A 21,949-nucleotide genomic window follows, 5' to 3' on the forward strand; every position below is an offset into this window, starting at 1 on the left:
TATATATATATACACATATAAAATTATATATAAACTACAAACTTTTAAAACAAGGTAACTTACAATACTTACTCGGTTGAGTAATGCAACAAAAGACGTACATCGACAAAGACGACCTAATATAGGTACAACATAACTTATACAAGATCTTACGTATAATTCAATACTATTTTTTTCTCTTACACACACTGATGAGATATTCATTCAATTCTAAATTCACCTCTTCATTCAAAACCCTTAACGTAACTTGTTTACTTGTCTGATAGTATCAACGCGTCCGATTTTAGGCTCAGAGTAGGCGTCGTCACTAATTAAGATCTCAGCATAAACACATATCACATTCACACGTATACACGTATTAGCATATCATCTGTACGCAGTCGGTCTCCAGTCTACACCGTGTTCGTTTTCGGCAGTGCGATAGTTCTGTTGAGCACTAGTCCGCCAGTGGTGACCTGATAACTGACACCGTCCCGTAGCTTCCTGATCGGCGTCAAGAGGTACGTGTCGTTCTGCCCATCGTCGGTCAGCACCAACGGCAATATCGCGCCACCACTTTCCGGGCTGACCAAGTCAGCCTTGGGCGACTGCTGACCGTCGCTTTGCGTCGACGTCGACGTGGTGGTCGTCGTCGTCTCGAGCTCGGTCTGAGAGTGACTCTGCATGCTCTGGTTTCTCACCACAAACTCCAGCTTGGCGAACTTGACCTGCGGGAATTGCACCTTCATGAATCTCCGGAACGTCGAGTAGCCCATGGTCTTCACGTCGGGCGACACTATCTTGCAGTACTCCGTGTACATGTCGTGCACGGTTTTCCGGCTGATGTCTGGCGGCAGGTGCAACGGCGCGTTCTTCGACAGCTTGGTCTTCTGCTTGGCTTCTTGGCCCTCGATGAAGTTCTTCAAGAACTCCGTGGCGATCTTGTATATGTCCAACGAGAACGTATTGTGCGGCACCTTGCCGTAATTCCCGTGCACTCGCGGCGTAACACCGTGCGTCATCAGATGCTTCCTGATGCGCTTGATCTGGTAATGCGTGCAGTTCTCCAGGTACAGGAACGCGTCCAGGCACACCCTGCGACCCTGGTAAACGTACTGAGCGCGTAGTCTACGTCGCTCCGTGTGTCGAGCAGTCTGGTAAGGGTCGGTCAAGCACGCCATCGTGACACCCATCAGGTACATGTCGTGCTCGGCCTTGGTGAGCTCCGCGATGTTCAGTCTGTGCCGATAAACCACCTCGGGATTCAGATCCTTGAAGCACTGATCGTCGATGCATTCACAGCCCCTCTTGAAGCGCTCCACCACCTGCGCTGGACTGTCCTCCAGACTGGTGGGGTCGTAACTAGGCGGACGCAGGCTGCGAATCTTCTTGGCTTTGACCTTGGTGTCGGGCTTCTTCGACTTGGCAGTAGATAAGTCTTCCTTGCGCGCCTTTTGTTTCACCTGCAAGACAGACGTTGTCAGCGTGCCTAGTTTGATATAGACGTTAACGTGTATAATATAATGGAACTAAATATTGTACATGCATTTTTCAAGCATATAACTTGTATATATGCTGTATTGATCTATATGAAAACATTCTATGCATCTTTTTGTTCATGTAAAGAGAATGTACGTTAAAATAAATACCGAGCCGTAGCGTAACACTTGATTCTCTTTGGTCTGTGCAATTACAAAATATATAAAATACACATTTTACCTTTGTATCCACACATGTCATTTCTGACTCCTTAGATGATACATTTTTGTCAGCGACTACACTCGATACTGTGTTACACTCCGTTTGTCCTGGCGTTTCATCTTCTTTTAATATTGCTTCCATGATGTCCATCGAAATTGTATAACAGTCGCTGTTATATCTCCTTAATTTATCTGTTATGAAAAAAAATACATTTTAATAAATCAGGACAAATAAAACTTAATAAATAGTGAAAGTTTGTAGTAAAATAAAAATTTGAATATCTGATACAATACCAGAATGAAATACCTTATATGAAAATATATTTAAAATACAGTAATTTAAATTTGACATAACATAATAATTAATAATAGATATCATATGTTAATAATTTTACTGTATAAAATATGTATTTCTAGCAAAAATAAAAAAATAAATAATACTCTTGTTCTAAAAGAACAAAAATTAACGAAGATGTAAGTTCAAAAAACCGAAGTTGTAATGTTAAACCTAATCAAATCAGTTGCACTTTCTACACTCTGCATTATTCTTTCTCTCTTCAAAGTTCGAATATACACCGATTCCCCGTTTCATTCTATGTACCTGGAGAGAGTGCAACCTTGCACTTAGGACGAAACAATATATATATTCGAATTTTTTAAGCGAAGACAGAAGAAGAATCGCAATAACGCGTGCAGAACATTTCCGGCTAAAGAGAGAGTACATTTTCTCCGATGTTCCGACGTTTAGCTTTACTTTCGGCACGTTGGAGAGATAAATGTGTACCTGGGATACGGGAAAAGAGATAGGTATAGGAGAAAGGAGGAAAGAGAAAAGGCGAGGAAGTACAAGGAGAGGAAACGAGAGAGAGAGAGGAATCGCAGAGTACAGAAAGTGCAGCTGGAGGGAACCGGGAGCTAAGGTCGAGAATCGCTGATCGCGCCCTTCGGTCACCAACTTTCGTCTCTACAGCGTGCGACGTCGTCGACTACACTTACCGTTGTTTGAACGTGTACGGCGAGCACCGCGTCTCGGGCGGCTCGGGCTGTCGTTCGACGGACGTCCGGTCCACGAAACCGCACTTCGGCAAGCTCGATCTCGAGCTATTCACGATAAATCACACGGTATTCAGCAGCCAACACTCCCGACGATATGGCGTACGATAGTTCGTGTTATTAGGTAGAGGGGACAGCACTCGTCCAGGGCCGTGCGCGAGCAAGGCGCACTGTCGCGAAAATTCTCGCGAACACATTTGAAACAGCTCTCTTCGGATAGACGTGATCGCAATCACGATTTTAATCACGATATTCGGTAAGAATAAATTTCTTGTGGTTTACCGTGCGATTGAAACAGACGGTCGATTAACTTCCAAAACGAGCGTTTAAATCATCTCGTTTCGTCGGGAATACAAGATGAACGTGGAAAATTCTGGAAGAGAAGTAGAGGAAGTTTCTTTTAGGTACGAGAATCTAAAATTGTATCTATTCCTTTCAAAATGGAAAGTTTAATTCACAATCCATGATTTAACTTAGTTATTTTTCTAAGTTGCTCGTCAGTTATACGTCTAAGTTACACGTCATTTTCTACGTTGCCGGTATTCTGCTATAAAAAAGTAATATTAATTAGTAAAATTTGATCTTCTCATGCATATTTCACTTGCACGATCAATACGGAGTCGAGGCTTAATTACAAACTGCGGTTAAAAAACTTTCCAGAGACGGAAAATTACGAAAAATAACCAAAAAAATATCGAACGTTCTGAAATGCAACGTCGCGAAAGCGATAGAAACTTACCAACCAAAAAAAAAAAAAAACTCAAGAGTTCCCCGTCGATATCCGTTCTGCGAGGATTATTAATGCGACGTACATCGTGCATCAGGCGCGATTAACTCGCGGCTGTTAGACGAGAGTAAAAATGAATTTTAACGCAGCCTCGGTATCGGAAAAAACTTGCCGATTCTGCCCCGGCGTTTCCCCGTCGCAGGCGGAAGCACGCGGATTATTGATTGATGAAAGGGCTGCGCAGATACAGCCCTGGCGACCCCCCTGCCGGCGTGCAAGGAGCGTAATCGTGCGAAGGGAGGCAGTCTAGAGACCACATATGCATGCACAATGCACACCGTGCCGCGAGAGGTGAGCACGCTCCAAATAGCACGCACCACACGCGAAGAAATCCACGCTCTCGTCGGCGCGCGGACGCTCGAATTCGGAACTGTAATTCGGCATCGAACGCCACGTCCACGACTTCATGCATGTTTTCCACCACTCGTACGCGAGACACCCGGCCGAAACTCAATTATCAATTGGAAACTAAGTTTCCCAGACATAGAATTTCATTTCGGCGATGTCGGAGACGAACGATGTTGCAAAGATAAAAAAACGACTCGCAAGATGAAAAATAACGGGAAATAAAGAAATACAGATAACGAAGTTACGTATCTGTAGGGGGGAAAAAGACAACAATTACGTTGTCTGAGGAGCAGATGAAGAAACTCGGTTGTGGGAATAAAAAAATTCCTCTAGGTTTCTGCTCGGTCAATTGCTCTCAGTTGCTTCGACCGAGATTTTAACACAACTGTTATGTTCAGAACACGAATGTTCTCGCGTCGCGATAAGACCGAGATATATCATCGCTTGTCACCGGGTTCTCATCTGAGGGTCGTGAGAGATTGTGCACTTCAAGACGTAGTGAGAATGACAAAAGTCAGTATATTCACTGGGTCTTGATCAATGAAATTGTAAATAATCTAGCAAATTCGGTCACTTTTGTGATTCTCACTATATTTTGAGTTACACAATGGCTAGCTTCTATTCAGTTGCACGAACCAAGTCTTTCTTTTCATGCATAAAGAAACAATTCTATTGATATAACTGAATTTTTCTTGAGCTTTCCGTTGCCTAGAGACCAGATAAAACCTCGGTTGTAGGAGTAGAAAGATTTCCGTATGAGATTTTCGCTCAGTCAATTGCTCTCAATAATTTCAACTGTGTTTTCATTTAATTGGATGTTCACAGTTGCGATAACACACAAAAAAGAAATAAATCAGGAATGGATATTCTCACATATAAGCAAGAATATTATAATATTCTTAGATTTTTAATCTTAAATTGAGTTCAATACTAGCATCAACACAAATTCAATCAAATCAAGGCTAAAAATCTTCCAAGAAGAATGTAATATTCTCGTTTATACATGAGAATATCTGTTCTTGATTTAGGACTAATTCTTTCTCTATGCAGAGACATTCTCGTTTTTCGTCACCGGATTTTCATCTGATCTGTATTCAACGTCAGAAACTCCAGTTTTTTTTTTCGTGCGCAGAACAAAAACAATTCCGTGCAACAATTGGTGCAACTGAATTTTCCGTTGCTTGGAGATTAGATAGAACCTCGGTAAGAACAAAAAGATTCCCGTAAGAGGTTTCCGACCAGTCAATTGCTCAGTTGTCTCGAAAGCGAGATTTCAAGCTGAATGTTCACACGAATGTTCTCAGTCGCGGTAACAGAGATACCATTTCTCGTCACCGGGTTTTCATCTGGCCCCTATTCTGTTGCAGGAACCGAGTTTTTCTATAAGCGGCGGATATAAAAGAGACCACGCTATATGAGCGGGCGATACAAAAGTCCGTCAATGGATGTAATCTATTCGAGATGTTCGCATTCGACAGCTTTCGAGTTGCTTTTGCGCATAGCAGCGCGCCGGGCTAAAGGTAATTCGCGCAAATGTCTCGGGACGGCGGTATAACTGATCCGTACACTTTGTCGTCGCGATGTCCCGATCACAGATTTCAGCCGTCGAATCGCGGGTATTATTCTGTAAATCCTCTTATTCGCCTGCAGCCGTGAGGATTCACGGCGACGAATGGCGCATGGACTTTTGCAATACCGCGAGTTATCGCTGATCGCGTCGCACAAGAGCGATTCTCTTTCTCTCTCTCTCTCTCTTGCGGCGTGCCGCTGCAAATGAAAACGGCCAATTTGCGGACGTTTGTACTTTCAAATGCGTGCGCTCCTTATTTTCCGAGCAAATAAAGCTATCTATAGAGTGACTCGACTCGTTTTCAGTGGTGAACAATTTTTCGGCCTCAACAATATCCTTTTATAGTTTTAATCACAAAAACAAAAGCAACATGCAACATGCATATAAACTTATTATCGCCAACACTACAGTGATGCTTGCTACACGGAAAAAAATTAGCTTCAGTAATTAAATTAGTTGTAATATATAGACACTTAAAACTTTAGCGGCGCGAGCGATTTTAAATTGCTGCAATAACAAACTCTTCAATGTTATTTACGATAATACGTTTGCCGCAGTAGCAAAAAAGTTTGCCACTGGCTAATTATGGAATTCTTTTCCTACAATTTATAATCATGGTATTATAGTTACAAATATCAGATATTTTTCTATTAGTATGTACAACGAGACAATTTCAATATCTCGGTAAAATTGCATTTCACACAGAGGAAAAGTGCTTAAAAGTTTATTTATCAGATACAAGGTTTATTTCACAGAAATAAATCTGATTTCTGCAAACTTAAAAATAAACCTTATTTCTGCAAGATCAATCTTATATCCAACGAATAAATTTTTAAATATTTTTTTCTCAGTCTGCAAGATTATCTCGGTATTCAAATTTCAGTATTACATGACTCCTCGGGAGACCGTCCAACTTTCTAAATTTCGGTGCATTTTTTTCCGGGACACCGCGCGTCTGCCCTAAAAAGAAGCGGAGGAAAAAAAATAACCACCCGCTCGACCGCGCCGCTGTTTCGCTCGACTGAGCGATCGTAACTTTCGTTACAACAAATAAATAGGGCATATCCTTTCCATTCGCGCGAACGTCTCTCTCTCACACTGTCGGAATATGCGAGACACGAGACACGAACAACGCGGGAAACGCGGGGAAAATCTAATAGTGTCGGCGCGAACAATGCGATAAAGAGAAAGAGCGACGATACGAGTTCGGAGACGACGCGATACCGCGATGACGGCGACAACGGCGGTTTATTCGCCGCGAAATCGCGCGCGGTCGGCCTTCTGCGTCGCGCGACGACACAATGCCGGCCGCCGGCGACGACGTAGACGACGCGATCGCAGACGGCATAATGATGAGATTCAAACCTGTGCATTTGGTGGAGCAGTGTTGATGGCAGGGGCAATTGCAGGTGTGCGGCGATTTTCGGCGGAGAATCATCCTGACTCGTTCTTGGCCGGCCGGCTGGCTGGTATCCGATACTTATCGTATTGTGACGGAACGTTGCAACTTGTACAATGGGGCGCCGTACAATCAACAAGAACACTCCGCGAGGAGAACCGCCGAGCAGGCTACAGTTCGTTCCACGTGCCGAGCTAAATCGCCGCTCATTTCACCGAGAGAGCCTCTTTTTCTTCGGCTGTCCTCAGCACACCGTCCTTAAATCACTTCCCCGGCACGGTTGATCGCGGTTGAGGAAACCGTCACGGCGCTCTTTATTGTGCGGCCGTCGTTGTCGGCGAGGCGAAAAACCGTCGGGACGTGAATCACACAGTGCGAGAAAATTATCTGATAACCGATTCAGAAGTAATCTTTTCTCGAGAAAGACTCGATTGAATGATTCTGCCTGAGGCTTACGTGACCACGGTGTCGAGTATATTGACAAGTCTTCAGCCAATATCGCGTTCAAATGAAAATGTTCTCTGCGAAACTAGTCAGATAAGATATCACCGTTATCTTAATTCGAGTCGAATCATACCGTGAACCTTAACACACTGCCGACCGATCGGATGGATCTACCCTTTTACTCGATAATCGTCGATCGACCTATGGATCTGAACTTTTAATGGTTCTGCATGAAGAAAAATTACTATTTTCAATTTATTTTAGATTCTTTATATTTTCGATTCCTGCACCGAGAGAGGAAAATATGTAAAAAGTAAAAAATATTTATTCGGCGGCTACTCTAAAAACATTTATTTTTATTAATACACACGTTTTTATACCGAGAAAAGATTTTATCACATGAGAAAATATATATTTTCTTAAATCTGTAGCTCTTCATGAAAGCAATCGTTTGTTCTAATTAAAAGAACATTTTGGATTTAAGCAAATATGTTATTAGTACTCAAAGAATATTTTTGTTTTTTTTTACATATTTTTATTTCTTTTTATTTCTTTTTATATAGCTATTTTTTCTCTTAGTGTATGTTGCAAACATTGTGAAAATTCCGGTCAAGGTATGTACTACGTACACTATTTACGTTTATCGAGGCCTAGCGAGGCGCAACTTGCGCGGTTGGCAATGTGTTAATCGCGTTTCGAACCAAATGTGACCTACACTGAAAGAATAAAGTACTACATTCAAATAAATATTTGCTAAGGAGAGAGAGTATTGGAGTAATTACATTACTTAGATCAAGTAGATATTACTTGAATCTAGCATCCTGAGAAAAAAATGACTATGTATGAATTATGTTTCTATAAATGTCCATAATCATACATGTTCCACATCTAAAAAATGCTGTTATTTTTATTACATGAATATAATTGAGATAAACTCTCATGTTTATGGCTGCTCACGATGTAAACGCTTAATTGAATCATGCTATTTTTCTCGTTTTTTTTCATTCAATAGTATTTTTATTTCGTGTGGACATATATAATTATAATTATACATAATTATATATGTAACCATATAAAGACAAAATTTATATAAATCACATATATAATTATATAAAATCTTATATCATTATATATACATTTTTTTCCCGGGACTTTTTTCTTTCAGTATGTTATTTTTAAGTAATACTTAATCCAAGTAACATAATTACTCCGAAATACTCCTTAGCAAGTATTCCCTTGAATGTAGCACTTTTTCCTTACAGTGTACTGTTATTGAATAAAAAGAAAATGGGGTCTACTGTACGTCATCGTGCCGGCGTTGCGCAACGCCAATCAGTACACAATATCGCCGAGAGACGGACGCTCAATGCGGCGGACGAAATTCGCCGGCAGCAAGAGTCAGCTCGGCGAGTTATTACCGCGTCGTAATTAAACGTTGCGCGATAATATCAGTTGTTCTGACCGACGCTATGCAAGTAGGCTGAGAACTCTACAGGCGTCTTCAAATCTGGCGGAATGCGAGGGGATCCCTGGGAAAGCGTGACTTCGCTCGCGGATCGAACGTTCCCCTTCGTTTTATTCCAGTCTTCTTTTCTTTTCCTTTCTCTCTCTCTCTCTCTCTCTTTCCCGACGGACAAACAGCGGCGTCTCAATTCTCCCGACCAACCTGGTATACTGCCACCGAACATTGTCAGCTAATGCATAGTTTACTATATATCGCCAATTGGCGTTACGACACACACTTGTTATCCTTTTTGCTTAGCTGTGCCGTACGTCACATGAAAACTTAGCAACGTTACGAACGTCCTCGATGTGATTCTCTCGTTCGAATGTGGCGTGGACTGCGATTTAAAATCCTACTCGGGCGTTTATCTTTGGAGGGGAGGGGGATTAGATTATATATATATATTTATTAATGTGTATTGCATATTAATAAATATATATAAGTAATACTAAAAATACTAATGGTATATATAATAATATTAAAAAAACTATATTACTATACTATACTATTAATAAATATACATAATATAAATATATTTGATCTAAATAAATATATTCAGCCGATTGGTATGTTTTCTTTTGAAAAAAAAAAGTAGTCAATATCATTTTCAGTAGGTAATACTCGAAATGATCAGTCGATCGCGTGCTAAAAATTTGAGCGATTTGAATTTTTCGTCCGTCTTTCAGTGATACGTCAAGAAAAATGACCACCGATGCTAAGCTCCGTCAAGTATCGGCTCTGTTTTCTCGATAAATACAGATTTAGTACACAAAGAATCACGCCGATAATATCGTATTTATGGAGCCTATCTTTAAACGTCTAATTATACGTTTCTAATCTCTCGCGATACATATATATATACAGAAGAAAAGTGTTAGATTCAAGTAAATAATCATTTCAATACTCCTTGAAAAATATTTTATTTCGATCAAATTAAATATTGACTTGATCCAGGTAAAAATTTGCTAAGGACCATCGAAGTAATTATTTACTCGGGTCTAGCACATTTTTTCTATATATATCTTTTTCTTTCATATATAAATTATATATATATATGATTTTTTTAATAATGTGTACACATTAATAACACGTCCGGGAGCGCGGCGCGTATTCGAAATTTCCTCGGCGCCGTAGCCGGCGAGACAATAGGGTACTTTATCTCGCCGCTCTATTTACAGTCAATTACATCTCCGTGTACCGACACGAGACGAGCGCGTCGTTTCACGCTCGACAGTTTGCCACGGGATGCACCGGTCACGTTGCACACAGACGCGCGCGCGAGAGAGAGAGCCTTCATCAAAGTTGCACGAGGGTTCTTTTTGATCGATACCGATGCACACGGTAGCGTCCAGCAACCCTATCGTGAAGCGAGGACGTCCACACGTTAATCCGCCGGTCGCCGCGGCCGGCTGCCGTTTCGATAAATATAGCGCGATGCGAGAAATCAATCATTCGAATTGAATTAAAATCTCCTATTAATCACCAGCGGATCAATTGCGAAAGTTATCAATAATCGACGACATCGCCGTGTACGACTGACGGAAATCCGGTGTCTTTAATCTTCCTCAATTAGCGTGCGAACTTTCCGTCGGCGATTCGTAATCTCGCGCAATTTACAAAAATTCACAATTGTTCGCCGCAAATGAACGCAGCGAGATATTTCTCGAGAATTTTCCGAGAGCAACGACACACAGAAAAAAAAGTGCTAGAATCAAATAAACGTAATTACTAGTTTTTCAGCCTCTAAGATTGAGTAATATTTTGAGTTTAAGTACACTTTAATAAATATTTGATTATACTTGAACATAGTAATGTCTTATAATTTGTAAATAAATTACTGAATATAAATATAAAATGATTCTACATTTGAGAGAATATTTACCAGAATTACGTAACACTTCATTTTCCATCCAAGGAACCTAGTGATTTTAAATTTCGCTTTCTCTGTCGACAGAGTAAATATTTACTAAAAATTAATTCTTAACTATTTTATTCGGATCAAATAAATATTACTTGACCGGCAGCACTTCTTCCCCAGTGCAGAGAAGAGAACGAAGAGTTTCGTCTATTAACAGAAAGAACAGTCGCACTGCTTCCAGATAACATATACGAGGGCAGTCCGATAAGTACTTAGCCTACAAAAGAAAAACGAAAATTTGTTAAAAGTGGCGATTTATTTCTCAACATAGTCTCCTTTTAGCTCGATACACTTGACCTAGCGATGCTCCAACTTCTTTAACCCATCTGAAAAATACGTTCTCTCGAAGTCTGCAAAGTAGGCCTCCGTGGCGGCGATGACCTCCTCATTCGGCCAAATTGATCGAATTGGACTACGAACTGCTGCCCCATCCACCGTATTCTCCAGATTTGGCTCCGTGCGACTTTTTTTGTTTCCAAACTTGAAAAAGTCACTCGCCAGGCAGGAATTTGAGTCGAATGAGGAGGTCATCGCCGCCACGGAGGCCTTTGCAGACTTCGAGAAAACGTATTTTTCAGATGGGTTAAAGAAGTTGGAGCATCGCTGAGTCAAGTGTATCGAGCTAAAAGGAGACTATGTTGAGAAATAAATCGCCACTTTTCCAAAATTTTCGTTTTTCTTTTGTAGGCTAAGTACTTATCGGACCGCCCTCGTATATACGATAAATACCACGAGGGCAAAATAAATCGCGCGATTATAGCGTGTGTGCCACGAGCGTGGCGGCGAGCCCTTATCGTCACGCTCGCGACATTTTGCCGGCGAGACCGTTGTCGCGCCCGCGAGAGATCCCGGCCAGTTAACTTTTATCGCGCCCGCGGGAGATTTGCCGGGCGATTTACGTCGCGGCGACATGTTCCGGCGAATATAATTCGCCACGGTCGGCAGTAATCATGCAAATTTAGCGGCGCTCCCGTTCGCGCTGCCGCCTCCTCGCGCACCTTCGCGTCTCTCGACTGTACCGCCCGATGTGCACGCTCGGTGCGCACACACGCCTCCACACCGGCCTCGTTGATAAGCTATCGCGTTAATAGCCGCGAGACAATGTTCGGTGGTCAATACCTCGCGAGGCGCGTTCACCGGCGACCCTACAGCGCCTTTCACAATACCACTGTGGACGGACGCCGGTGTTATTGCCAGCGAAGAGAGAAAGGATAGCGCGCCGGTCCTCGACCGCGATGAGGGTGCGACACACCCCACACACTGAGAGAAATTATACAGTTATTTTCGGCAAAACTACTCTTCTTTTGGTTTCAACCGCGAAAATATTAATTGCAATATGCGCACATTATTCGCGCAGAATATTCAGGAAACGAAATAGGCACATCAAGTATTCGTGATCGTTTACGTAAAAGAGAACAAATGAAGCGACTATTACCGGGTTAAAACTACAACTTACATTGTACACCGATGCTTGTTAGAAAAATGGTCCTTTCAGCGATAATTATAATTCTCTTACTATAATGTATAATTACGGTATCATAGTTACGAACGCCAGATACTTTTCTCCCAGTGCAGGATCGCTGCGATTATTCCCGGACTCCGGGCGCGCGACAAACAGCGAAGTAAATTGCCGACGATTGAGCCACCAATTTCCCCCGACGGGGACATAATTGGGGCTCTTTGATGGCGCGCGACGCTGGAATTTGCCGACGGGAAGAGCGTCGATCGGATCTTTTCTCCGGCTTCCTCGGAGGAAGACCGGCGTCGCAGGGTCAACGTCTGGCCCGCGTTTTCCGCACCCCCGGGGCGATGGATGGGCATAAAGAGCTGTGCAACCAAACAATACACACACAGCCGTGTTGTATTACGTGGGAATCATCGTTAATAAGCGTTCCCGCTAATTATCGCGTCTTTAGCGCGCGCGCACCCAGCACCATCAAGCCTCATAATTCCGCTTCCGCGACGCTTTCCCATGGGATCCCGCTCGCGCCATTGGAAGTCCGTTTCGCGATCACTCACACCGTCCTCGCCGTCCTCGTCGACGATTCTTCGCCCCCTCGGCCGCGTGAAGAACTCGGCGAGAAGAAGAACGCTCGATGAGACTCGCGCCCGTCTATTCCCGTCGAGACTTCTCGGGGCTTCCTCCGAGCCGACGGAGCAGGCTTCTCCGTCGCACAAAGCCGCGCGCGCACGTGCTTCGTGTACACTTCTGTCTTACACGTTCGCGAATGACGACGCGGATTCGTTCGTGCGAATCGAGGAGAAGCGGCAGCGAGAACGCGTTACAGCGGCGTCGCGCGTCGAGAAAATCCGGCGTCGCCGGACGATGTTGGTTCCGAGTACGTCCTACGTACGCACGCACATACACCCGTTGACACTCCGTGTGATCGATAGAATCGCACGAGCCGCCGGCGGCGGCGGTAGGAGCAGGCAGGAGCGGCGACAGAGAGGTGGCGTTCTCCGGTTCCCCGGCGACGAGTACGCGTGTATTCGCGCGACAACTCCGCGGAAACGGCCACCGGCGCCGTTGTTTTCGTCCTTTCCGCGACGATGATCGCGAACTCGCGACTCAGACGACGCTCCGGAGAAGCGCGTAGCAGTCGTCGTGATTGACGTCCTCGCGGCTTGACGGACAAACGCAGCCCGGCCGGTGCGTCGCGATGCAGCTGCGGCGCGCGGCGCCGCCGCAGGCTCGTAGCCGAGAGCTCCGTGGCTCCCGGGGCGGCTGACGGGTGAGAGGGAGAGAATCGCAGGAACGGTGTAATTCGTGAGAACTCGCTTCAGCAATTAAGGAGTTCGGTCGTGGAAAATTTTCTTGAGGAAAGAAAAAACCTTCGAAAAAACTTGGCGTATCGATAGAAATGTTATCTGCGCGTTTGGCAGGTTTGAGAACGATCGACCATTTGGGAGATGAGATGTTCGCAACCGTTCCTTAATGTCAATGGCCTATTTTTGGTTCCTAATTTCTTTTAAACTACGTTTAGGATTTCGATGGGAAATTACGGTGACATTAAGGATATTCACACGTGCGAGAATTTCAGAATTATTGGTCGTTTTGTTGTGAAAATACGGGCACGAGAAATTTGTAATTTATTGCAATACCCGTACATATACATATATTTAAATATTTATGTACTTTCTATTACGAGAGAGAGAAAAGTTTCTCTGGATTTGGTAGTCTTTAGATTTGGTATTATTTATGTTTAATATTTGTTTAATATGACTTGATTTGTTTAATACAAAAAATTAACAACAAAAAAAAAACAGTATTATTTAGAAGAAATAATATTTGGTTTTCGATAAAAGAAGATAAAAGAGCCAATTGTCGATTAGATTGAAATTATAATGGTAAAAACGAGCATTAGATAGTTAAGTTATAGCGAAGTATTTCTTCAGTAAACTTGTATAAAAGGTATATCGCCTTAATATCGCCACTGAAAATCCGGCACTCCATTGCCGATATATCATTTCGACCAACTACCTTAAATATTCTTAGTGAAATAAAAGATTGCGTAGGAAGACTATATGGCGATTCCGAAAATAGAAATATCTCGCATTCCCCCGGTTGGAATTTTACGAAGGGAGCACCCGTCCTAGCTACGAGCCTGATAGGCAGTGGAGGTAAGCGTAAGGGAGAGCCACCAATGACGAACGAGCCAAGTTGATGAGGGGGGACGACGCACGTGACTCACAGCGTGTCGCTGTCAAAATCACAAGATCGCATATCTGCACGCGTTGCGATTTTTTCCCCGGCGATTTCGCCCGGTCGGTTCCTCCGAAACGCGACACGCAAAAAGTGAAGCCGATAATTAATTGCCGAGGGAAACGCCTCGACTTTCGAACTTTCTTTCCGTCGCGGTTGCGCCTCCGAAACGCTTAAACATGCATAACTACTTCGGTAAAAAGTATGTCTAGAAGAAGCTGTTACGCGGTGCAAAAGAATTAATTCGAACTAATGAAATCGCAATAGACTCGCAGTAGAAAAAATGTTTGTTACATACGGTTCCCGTCCAAATTATTGTGTTATTTTAACAAGGTGAACATATTAAAAAGTAATGTGTTAACAAGGTGAATATGTTAATTTAACATATTTGTGTACTTTTTAGATTTTTAAATATTCCCGTTAAAATAACACACGAATTTAAATAGACCGTTTGTAACGCAAAAATTCTTACTGTGCCGATAAGGTACCTGATAAGACGTCTGATCCTCAAATATTCACTTTGCGTAACTCGAAATTCGAAAGATTGAAAAATACAAGATAAAATTATTCGCAAAAAATATGACACATAAAAAGTAATTTACCACTGGAACGAAAGGCTCATAACACGAGCTGGGAAGAAAGTTCGCAAGACAAATTATAATGCATATAAAATAAGATTTTCAATTCTCAGTGAGTGAAAACGGAGATCGGAACGTGCTTGAGGGACAAAATAAGAAAACCGCACCGGCCGTCGTTACCGAATAAAGCGCTAATTAATTTTACAAGTCGCTTCAAGGAACGGGGGACGTGGTTCACACGGCAAAAGATATTTCGCGAGATGACGTTACCCGATTATTCACTCTATCGGACGGCAAAATTGATTTATCGTTGTCGTCAAAGGCCGCGGTAATTCGCAAGCGGCAGGAAAAATTGGCGACGGACACTTAATAGAGGGCTTAATTAATATTCGTAAACTGATTACTGCCGTCCGACGGATACGTGTGATCGGCACCGGCGAAAATGTGATCGTTCCGAGGAGGAAGAATGCGGGCTATCGATGAAACGTATCGAGATGGATTAGTGAGTAATGCGGTGTAACATACGGCGCTCGGCTAATTGTCACATAGCGACGAGATACGCGGATAAAAGAACCGTCAATCCCATTGTTTACGGATCAATAATGAGCATATGTATGAATTCCGCAAATAAATCCATAATTCATCGCCGGCTGATGTGATGAAAGGCGAACACGCGGAAAAAACCTGGTAATACAATCGACGATGGAAAAGTCGAATTAGCGTGAACCAATTGTTACCTAACACAAATGACTTCAACTTGACTGCGGTGCAAGAAGAGAGAAACGAAGATGTCGACGGATTTGAAATAGGACTTGCTGCCCAAGAAAAAATTATTGGAAATACAAATACTTGCGAGACTTAGACTTATGAATGATTGACGAACTTCGATCGAGATAAAATACTCGAGATAAAACTAAATGGATTTCTCGGTGTAATCAGATCTTATATTTAAGATCTTATTTTTATTTTATTATCATTAAGATCGACATTTATTTTCAGATGCTTCGTAGCCAATCAAATAAGCATAGCATCTGAAGATGAATTTAAGACGATGAATTTAAATAGTGGATTTCCATTTAGTGATACAAGTCGATATGAATATCATTTTGTCTTTGTTCCATATTCAATGAGCAACAAAGAAAATATGATGCTTGTATCAACTTGCGTCGCTGAATGGAAAGTACCCCAAAAAAAGATCTGTCTATAAATATCGTTTTTAAAGTAGATTTTAAAATTTCGACTCGGGTCTCTCTTTGTTCCCGGTAGATTCGTCGGACGCTTCAGATCAGAGAAACATCCACCATAAATAAATAATTTGACATACCTGGAAATATGTCATGTGCCGTTGTATGCGTCCCTACGTTTTGCATTCTTCGTCCTAATGTTCCGATCCAACATCCTAGGCTTTTGGCTATTCCGAGATTCTTCGTCGTGGCACTGGCAATGACACTGGCAATAACACTGATACTCGCGTAGATACGATTCGACAAGTGGAACGGATGTTAATAAACGCGTTGCCAACGAGAGCACGATTCAAGATTTCTAATATTCTAATCGTCCGACGAGAGTTATAATTCGCACATCGATGCACGTATATACCGCGTTACATTGTTGCGTGCGTCCTTCGCTGACTCAAAGCACAATGATGTGGTCACGGACAAAAACGAGCGGTGAGACGGTATCAAAACAATCGGTATGAAGGCTCTCCTCCCTTCCACTGAACGACACGACATTCGGCCGTGGAATCACAATACTAGGGAAAACATTTCTCGAGGCGGTGTCAGAATTATCAGGATAGTACGTGTCAAAAGTTTCGCCCGTGGCACTCGATGATCGTCGTCGGTCGATGCGCGATCACTAATCAACGCTCCGTTTCTGATCAACTAGCTTGTTTTCATGTGAGAGAACATTCAATTGACGCATATACATAACACAGTTAGCAAATTAAAGGTTACAACGTTCTTTTCGATGAGTTTAGCAACGCGTTTCGTATCCAATAGGAAAATATATCTCCTGAGATTTACTAAGAAACAAATTCTCTCATTAGATACCTGGGAAACGCGAATAAAGGATATAATAATAATAATGAGATTATGAATAGGGACTGTTTGTTGTTCGATTTATCTGTGAATTATATCTCTACCCGGTTTTTATTCGATTTTTATTCGATTATTTAATATTTGCTTTTTTATTTAATTTTTATTCGATTGCTTAATATTTGCTCGTATATATTCCATCTGCAGTTGAATAAATAACACAACGCACTGTTCATTTAAGTTAAAAACAAAGAGAGATAATATAAGCGGATAAAATATTGAGATAATGAAATATTAATCCCGAATATCGCTTCTTTAAAAATGCTCAGAGGAAACGACAGGATCTAAAGAGGTTTTACAAGCTCAATCGTGTCGCTTGTGCTTCGGGATTAATTAATAACAATGCTATACATCTGGAGATTTTACAACGACTCTAAATTCGATTTGCAGGACTAATTTGTGAAGTGAAAATTTCGACCCCTCGTCGACGGGGCATTTTCGTTTAGATCGAAGGACTCGTGAAGGGTAACGCGCAAAAAATCGATACGCGTCACACACGATTTCAGGAAGAAAATACGGAGACGTGGCGTCTCGAGCGATCGCACGTCCGCATCCCGGTGCGCGTCGAGCTTTTAATCAATCGAAACCATCTCCACTCCATGTCACACGTCGGCGGGCGAATAATGAAGCGCGGACGTCAGCCGGCGGTGTCGTCGCACTTAAATCAGAATTCAATCGAAAGCCAGCTTTTTACCCACGTAAACGAGACCGGAGGCGAGCCCCGACCGACCCGGGGAAAATGATAAAAGTTTGAGCACCGCGAAAAATAGCTGGAAAGCTGTTTCATATCTCCGAAGTACGTCGCGCACGAATTCACCTGCGCGACATGTGTGTCACGTGAGATCCTCGTTGTACACGACGTTTCATCCGCCCTAATCCGCGGCCCGTGATCCTATATAAAAATCCGCCGACATTTCGCACCGTGCGGTCGTGATGCCTGCGAGAGACACAACACGATAGCGTAGTAACAACAACATGTTTGCCTAGTCGTTTTCACCTAACGTAAAATAAATCGTACTTTTTTATATATAAATAAATCGAGGAAGAAATTTCATATTATTATTATTGTTTACTTCTTTTACCCATTTTGTACATTGATTAGATGGAAAATGAAGAAAACAGAGTATGGGGTCGCATGAGGTCATAGGTAGGCAGACATAATAATAACGATTGTGTCACAAAAAAAAGGAGCGATGATAATATGCGCTCGGAATTACGGCAAAACGATGCGAGCACCGGCGGAAATTCGAGGTGGATAAACCCCTCGCGGTACCTCGGTATGTTGCCACCGAGTGAAGAAGATGCGACAGGCGGAACCCTTTGATCCCTCTCATACGAGTCGATATAAAAATAAAACTAATATTATTTTACGTAGCGCGCGCGCAAGAAGTAGGAGATGATGAGAACGCGCGCGAGTTGCGAGGGGTTGCTCGCAGCGACGGAAAATCAAATACTCGTCGGGGGGTAAACCTACCGGAAACCCTTTTGAGCCCTTTGACCCACTAGGCCAATCGCGCCGAATTACAGGAACACTGACGGGAATGCCAGCGCGCACACGGTGGCTGAAATTTAAATCCGCTTGGAAAGGCGAAGCTTTCGGAGAACCGCCCTTCGATCCGTTCAACGGTCCAACGCAACGCGACGTATAGTGCGATCTATTTTTTTTCCTTTAATAGCCCGTCTCACGTTTTAGGGCAGCCATGTTGTCCTATATTTTGTCTTGTTTCTCTTGTCGCCCCGAGTGTAATGAGCACACGCCCTTTTCGTCTCATGAATATCAAAGTGCAAAAATGCTCAATGTATTCTGGGAGAAAAATATTTGGTCGTTGTAACTCTAATAATAATAATTTTATCGACCCCGAAAAACAGATAAGTAGAGTAATATATAATGAAAAATAAAAATAAAAGTTAAAACCAATACCGGTAGAGAACTAATAAGCGAGGCAAACAGTAATGTGGTTGATACGATTGCTTTAGCCGTGAATACCTAACTGATTACAAATAAGTAAGGAAATAACGAGAAAAAAAATAATCTTCGCAGTGAAAGAATTGCAGTCAAGAGGACCATTTTTCTGACAAGTTACCAAATATTAAAGTGTTAATGATAATAACCTCACATACATATTGCTATTACTAATTTTATGGTAATGATCTTAAAAAGGGTATAGTTGAGATTGAAAATAATTATAACTTTTTTCAGTGTATATTCTGAAATGCTGTTTTAATCAGTGACGAATTTATGTAGGAACTAGTGAACGCCGAAGCACCACTCGGAAGGGGACTCCATTTCAGTCACTTATTTTTAGCCCTTTTCATTCATTCAAACTTATATTTACTAAGCTTCTTAAGCTCATGCAGCTTTTCGTTGATTTCAATTAACGGGTGCTATGATATCCTGAAACGGTGCTCTCTGTACCTCTTAGAGTGGAATCTCATCGAAAATAAGTGAAAAGTGGTGAAAAGCCCGAAGCGATAATGAATACATCGGGTTCATTCTTCAATTACGAGTGAAAATATTCAAAATATTCAACGATTCAGAGTGGAGAATTCAATCTAAGTGACTCGGCGATGGCCACTCTCTTTCCGAGCGAGATTTCACTCGAAGAAATTTCGAGAGCATTAGCATAGAAGCCCCGAAAAGTCCGCCACTGGTCTCAAGTATCAACGTTTCTCACATTCGGCTTCCCTTTTCAATTTTCCCCTACGGAAAATACATGATATACCCCGCGTGAATATACGGCATGTAACACATCTATGAAATATAAATTTACAAATTTAACTCGAAGTTGCGAACGAGGAAGCTAACGACCGACGATGCAACCCGGCGGCGCGCGGAATCAAGGCATCTCCGGAACTGCCGGTCTCGGAGCTCTCTTTTGAGATACATATCGCGACACACATGCAACAATGTAACCGCGGTGTAACTTGACAGAGCGCGGATTTAATCGCACACTTTGTGCACACGTGTGTGTGCATGTATGTGTGTGTGTGTGCATACAGCGGAAACTCGAGCCGCGCGTCGAGAAGCGCGGATCTTCTCGGCGGAGCCCTTCGATCAATCTGACAACCCGATACAGCGGTGTAACAATGTAACTCAGCGCGGCGCGCAATTAAGCGCACGCGGCGCCGGAAATTCAAACCGCGTAACAGATGTCGAACGCCCTCGGTGACCCAGTAAGATGGATACACGGCGGCGTCGAGCGCCACGAGAGACCGCGAAATCCCTCGGATACGTCGTAGACAACGGCGTCGACGGCGCAAGAACGTTGATTCGGGCGCGACGTTCACCGCCAGGCGGTGGCTGCGCTTGTTCTCGGCTGCGTTCAACGAGCGGAACGGCGGAGCGATCTTTTGGAAGATGAATATAACCAGTACACGCACGGAGAGAACAATTCCATTGGTGTAAGTGAAGATTTCCGGGCGACCGGACGAAAATTCAGTTATATAATGAGGGAAAAAGACTTAAGAATTCATTTGTGAAATATAAGGTGAATGATAGGTGAGAACATTCGTGTGAACATTCAGCTGCATTGGAACTCGATGCGACAAGTGCGAGTGAGCGAGCAGAAACCTTCTACAGGAATTTTTCGATTTCCCACAAACCAGTTTTCGTCTGGTTTTTAGACATAACTCAGTTGCAACAACGGTATTAGTTTTTTTTTTCCGTGTGCATGGAAAAAAAGAATAAATTTCTACGAGTGAATAGGGACCGGGTGAAAACTAGGTGATGAGAAATGATGCCTCTGTTACCGCGACTGGGAACATTCGTGTGAATATTCAGTTGCATTAAAACTCGGCCGAGACAACTGACAGCAATTGGCTGAGCAGGAAACCTCCTACAGAAATCTTTTTGTTCCTATATAACCGAGATTTTCCCCGGATTCCCAGGTGATGAAAAATTCAGTTGCACTAACAGAATTGTGTTTTACGTGACAATGAACGAATCAACTTTAATTGAAGGAAACTGAATTTCTCACTCCTGTAAATTAAACTCGGTTCTTCATCTTTATTGCTTCCTTCAATCAAAGTGTGTTTGATTTGTTTGCTATTGTCGAGTAAAATCCAACATTTTCTGGTCGAAGGAAACAGAATTTCCAATTCTCAAGAACCAAATTCGGTTCTTACAGCCAGAAATTCGACTTCCTTCAATCAAAACGCATTCGGTTCGTGTTAGTCTCATCGCCAGATAAATTCAACCGGACTTTCTCTGGCTGAAGGAAACAGAATTTCTCGTCATCTCACGAAATTCTAACAACCGGGAATTCTACCGAAACGCATCCGGCTCTTCACCGTTAGATGGATTCCACCCGGCATTTCTTTCCAGTCCCAAAAGTGGCACACACCGATCACAGAAAATTCCTACTCTCGGCGCTTGCACAACGCGCGTTCTCGCCGGACGCAACCTCTCTCTCTCTCTCTCTCTCGACTTCGCGCGCGCGGTATCGACGACCGCGAGATCTTCCCGAAGCCCTTCGATCCGCCCGACCGGAGGGGCAAGCCGGCGCGACCCGACGAGACACAACGTGATGCAACCGTTGCACTTGCACTTCGCGCAGGACTCGCCGCAGGAAGTGACGCAAATTCAAACCGCGCGTCCGGCTCCTGAGGAAACCGAACTCTCGAACGCCCGGATGCCGTTTCCGACGACTGGCATTTGGCGCGCGACTCGCGCGAACTGCGATCACATAACTCGCACTTTGCGCTCACCGCGAGGAGTGACGTGAAATTCGCCACACTCTCGAGAGAGAGAAAGAGAAAGAGACCCTCCCGAGCGCGCCAGGATGCGGCCAAGCGTGTATAGCCGACGGGCCGATACGCGATCGGGTAACCTCTCCTTCTCGGAACCGGTTGCGGGAAACCGTCGCTCGGC

The 21,949-nt window shown here is 43.1% G+C and overlaps 1 protein-coding gene across 4 annotated transcripts; it reads right to left on the reverse strand.

Annotated features, from left to right (window-relative positions):
- Positions 1-22: 22 nt before the first annotated feature.
- LOC106740976 lies at positions 23-16,615 on the reverse strand. 4 transcript variants are annotated; one of them, XM_014612527.1, is made up of 5 exons: positions 12,722-12,981; positions 6,803-7,357; positions 2,676-3,105; positions 1,699-1,871; positions 23-1,442 (listed from the first exon to the last, which is right to left on the reverse strand). In XM_014612527.1, the coding sequence occupies exons 4-5, from the start codon at positions 1,828-1,830 to the stop codon at positions 393-395; spliced, it is 1,182 nt and encodes a 393-aa protein (XP_014468013.1). In that variant the 5' UTR covers positions 1,831-1,871; positions 2,676-3,105; positions 6,803-7,357; positions 12,722-12,981; the 3' UTR covers positions 23-392. The 4 variants fall into 4 exon arrangements, with proteins under 4 accessions (XP_014468013.1, XP_014468004.1, XP_014468021.1 ...); XM_014612518.1 differs by having other exon boundaries at positions 6,803-7,365; XM_014612535.1 differs by lacking the exons at positions 6,803-7,357; positions 12,722-12,981 and adding an exon at positions 16,308-16,615.
- Positions 16,616-21,949: the final 5,334 nt, after the last annotated feature.

Source organism: Dinoponera quadriceps, unplaced genomic scaffold (assembly GCF_001313825.1).
Source record: "Dinoponera quadriceps isolate SergipeBrazil2010 unplaced genomic scaffold, ASM131382v1 scaffold169, whole genome shotgun sequence".
NCBI lineage: Eukaryota > Metazoa > Arthropoda > Insecta > Hymenoptera > Formicidae > Dinoponera > Dinoponera quadriceps.

What these genes read in the sequence shown, in the direction of transcription:
- LOC106740976 (XM_014612535.1), bottom strand. Translation starts at nt 1,830, where the DNA reads ATGGACATCATGGAAGCAATATTAAAAGAAGATGAAACGCCAGGACAA. An exon ending in TGACATGTGTGGATACAAAG is followed by an intron (nt 1,443 to 1,698) that starts GTAAAATGTGTA and finishes TCTGTCTTGCAG; the next exon opens with GTGAAACAAAAGGCGCGCAA.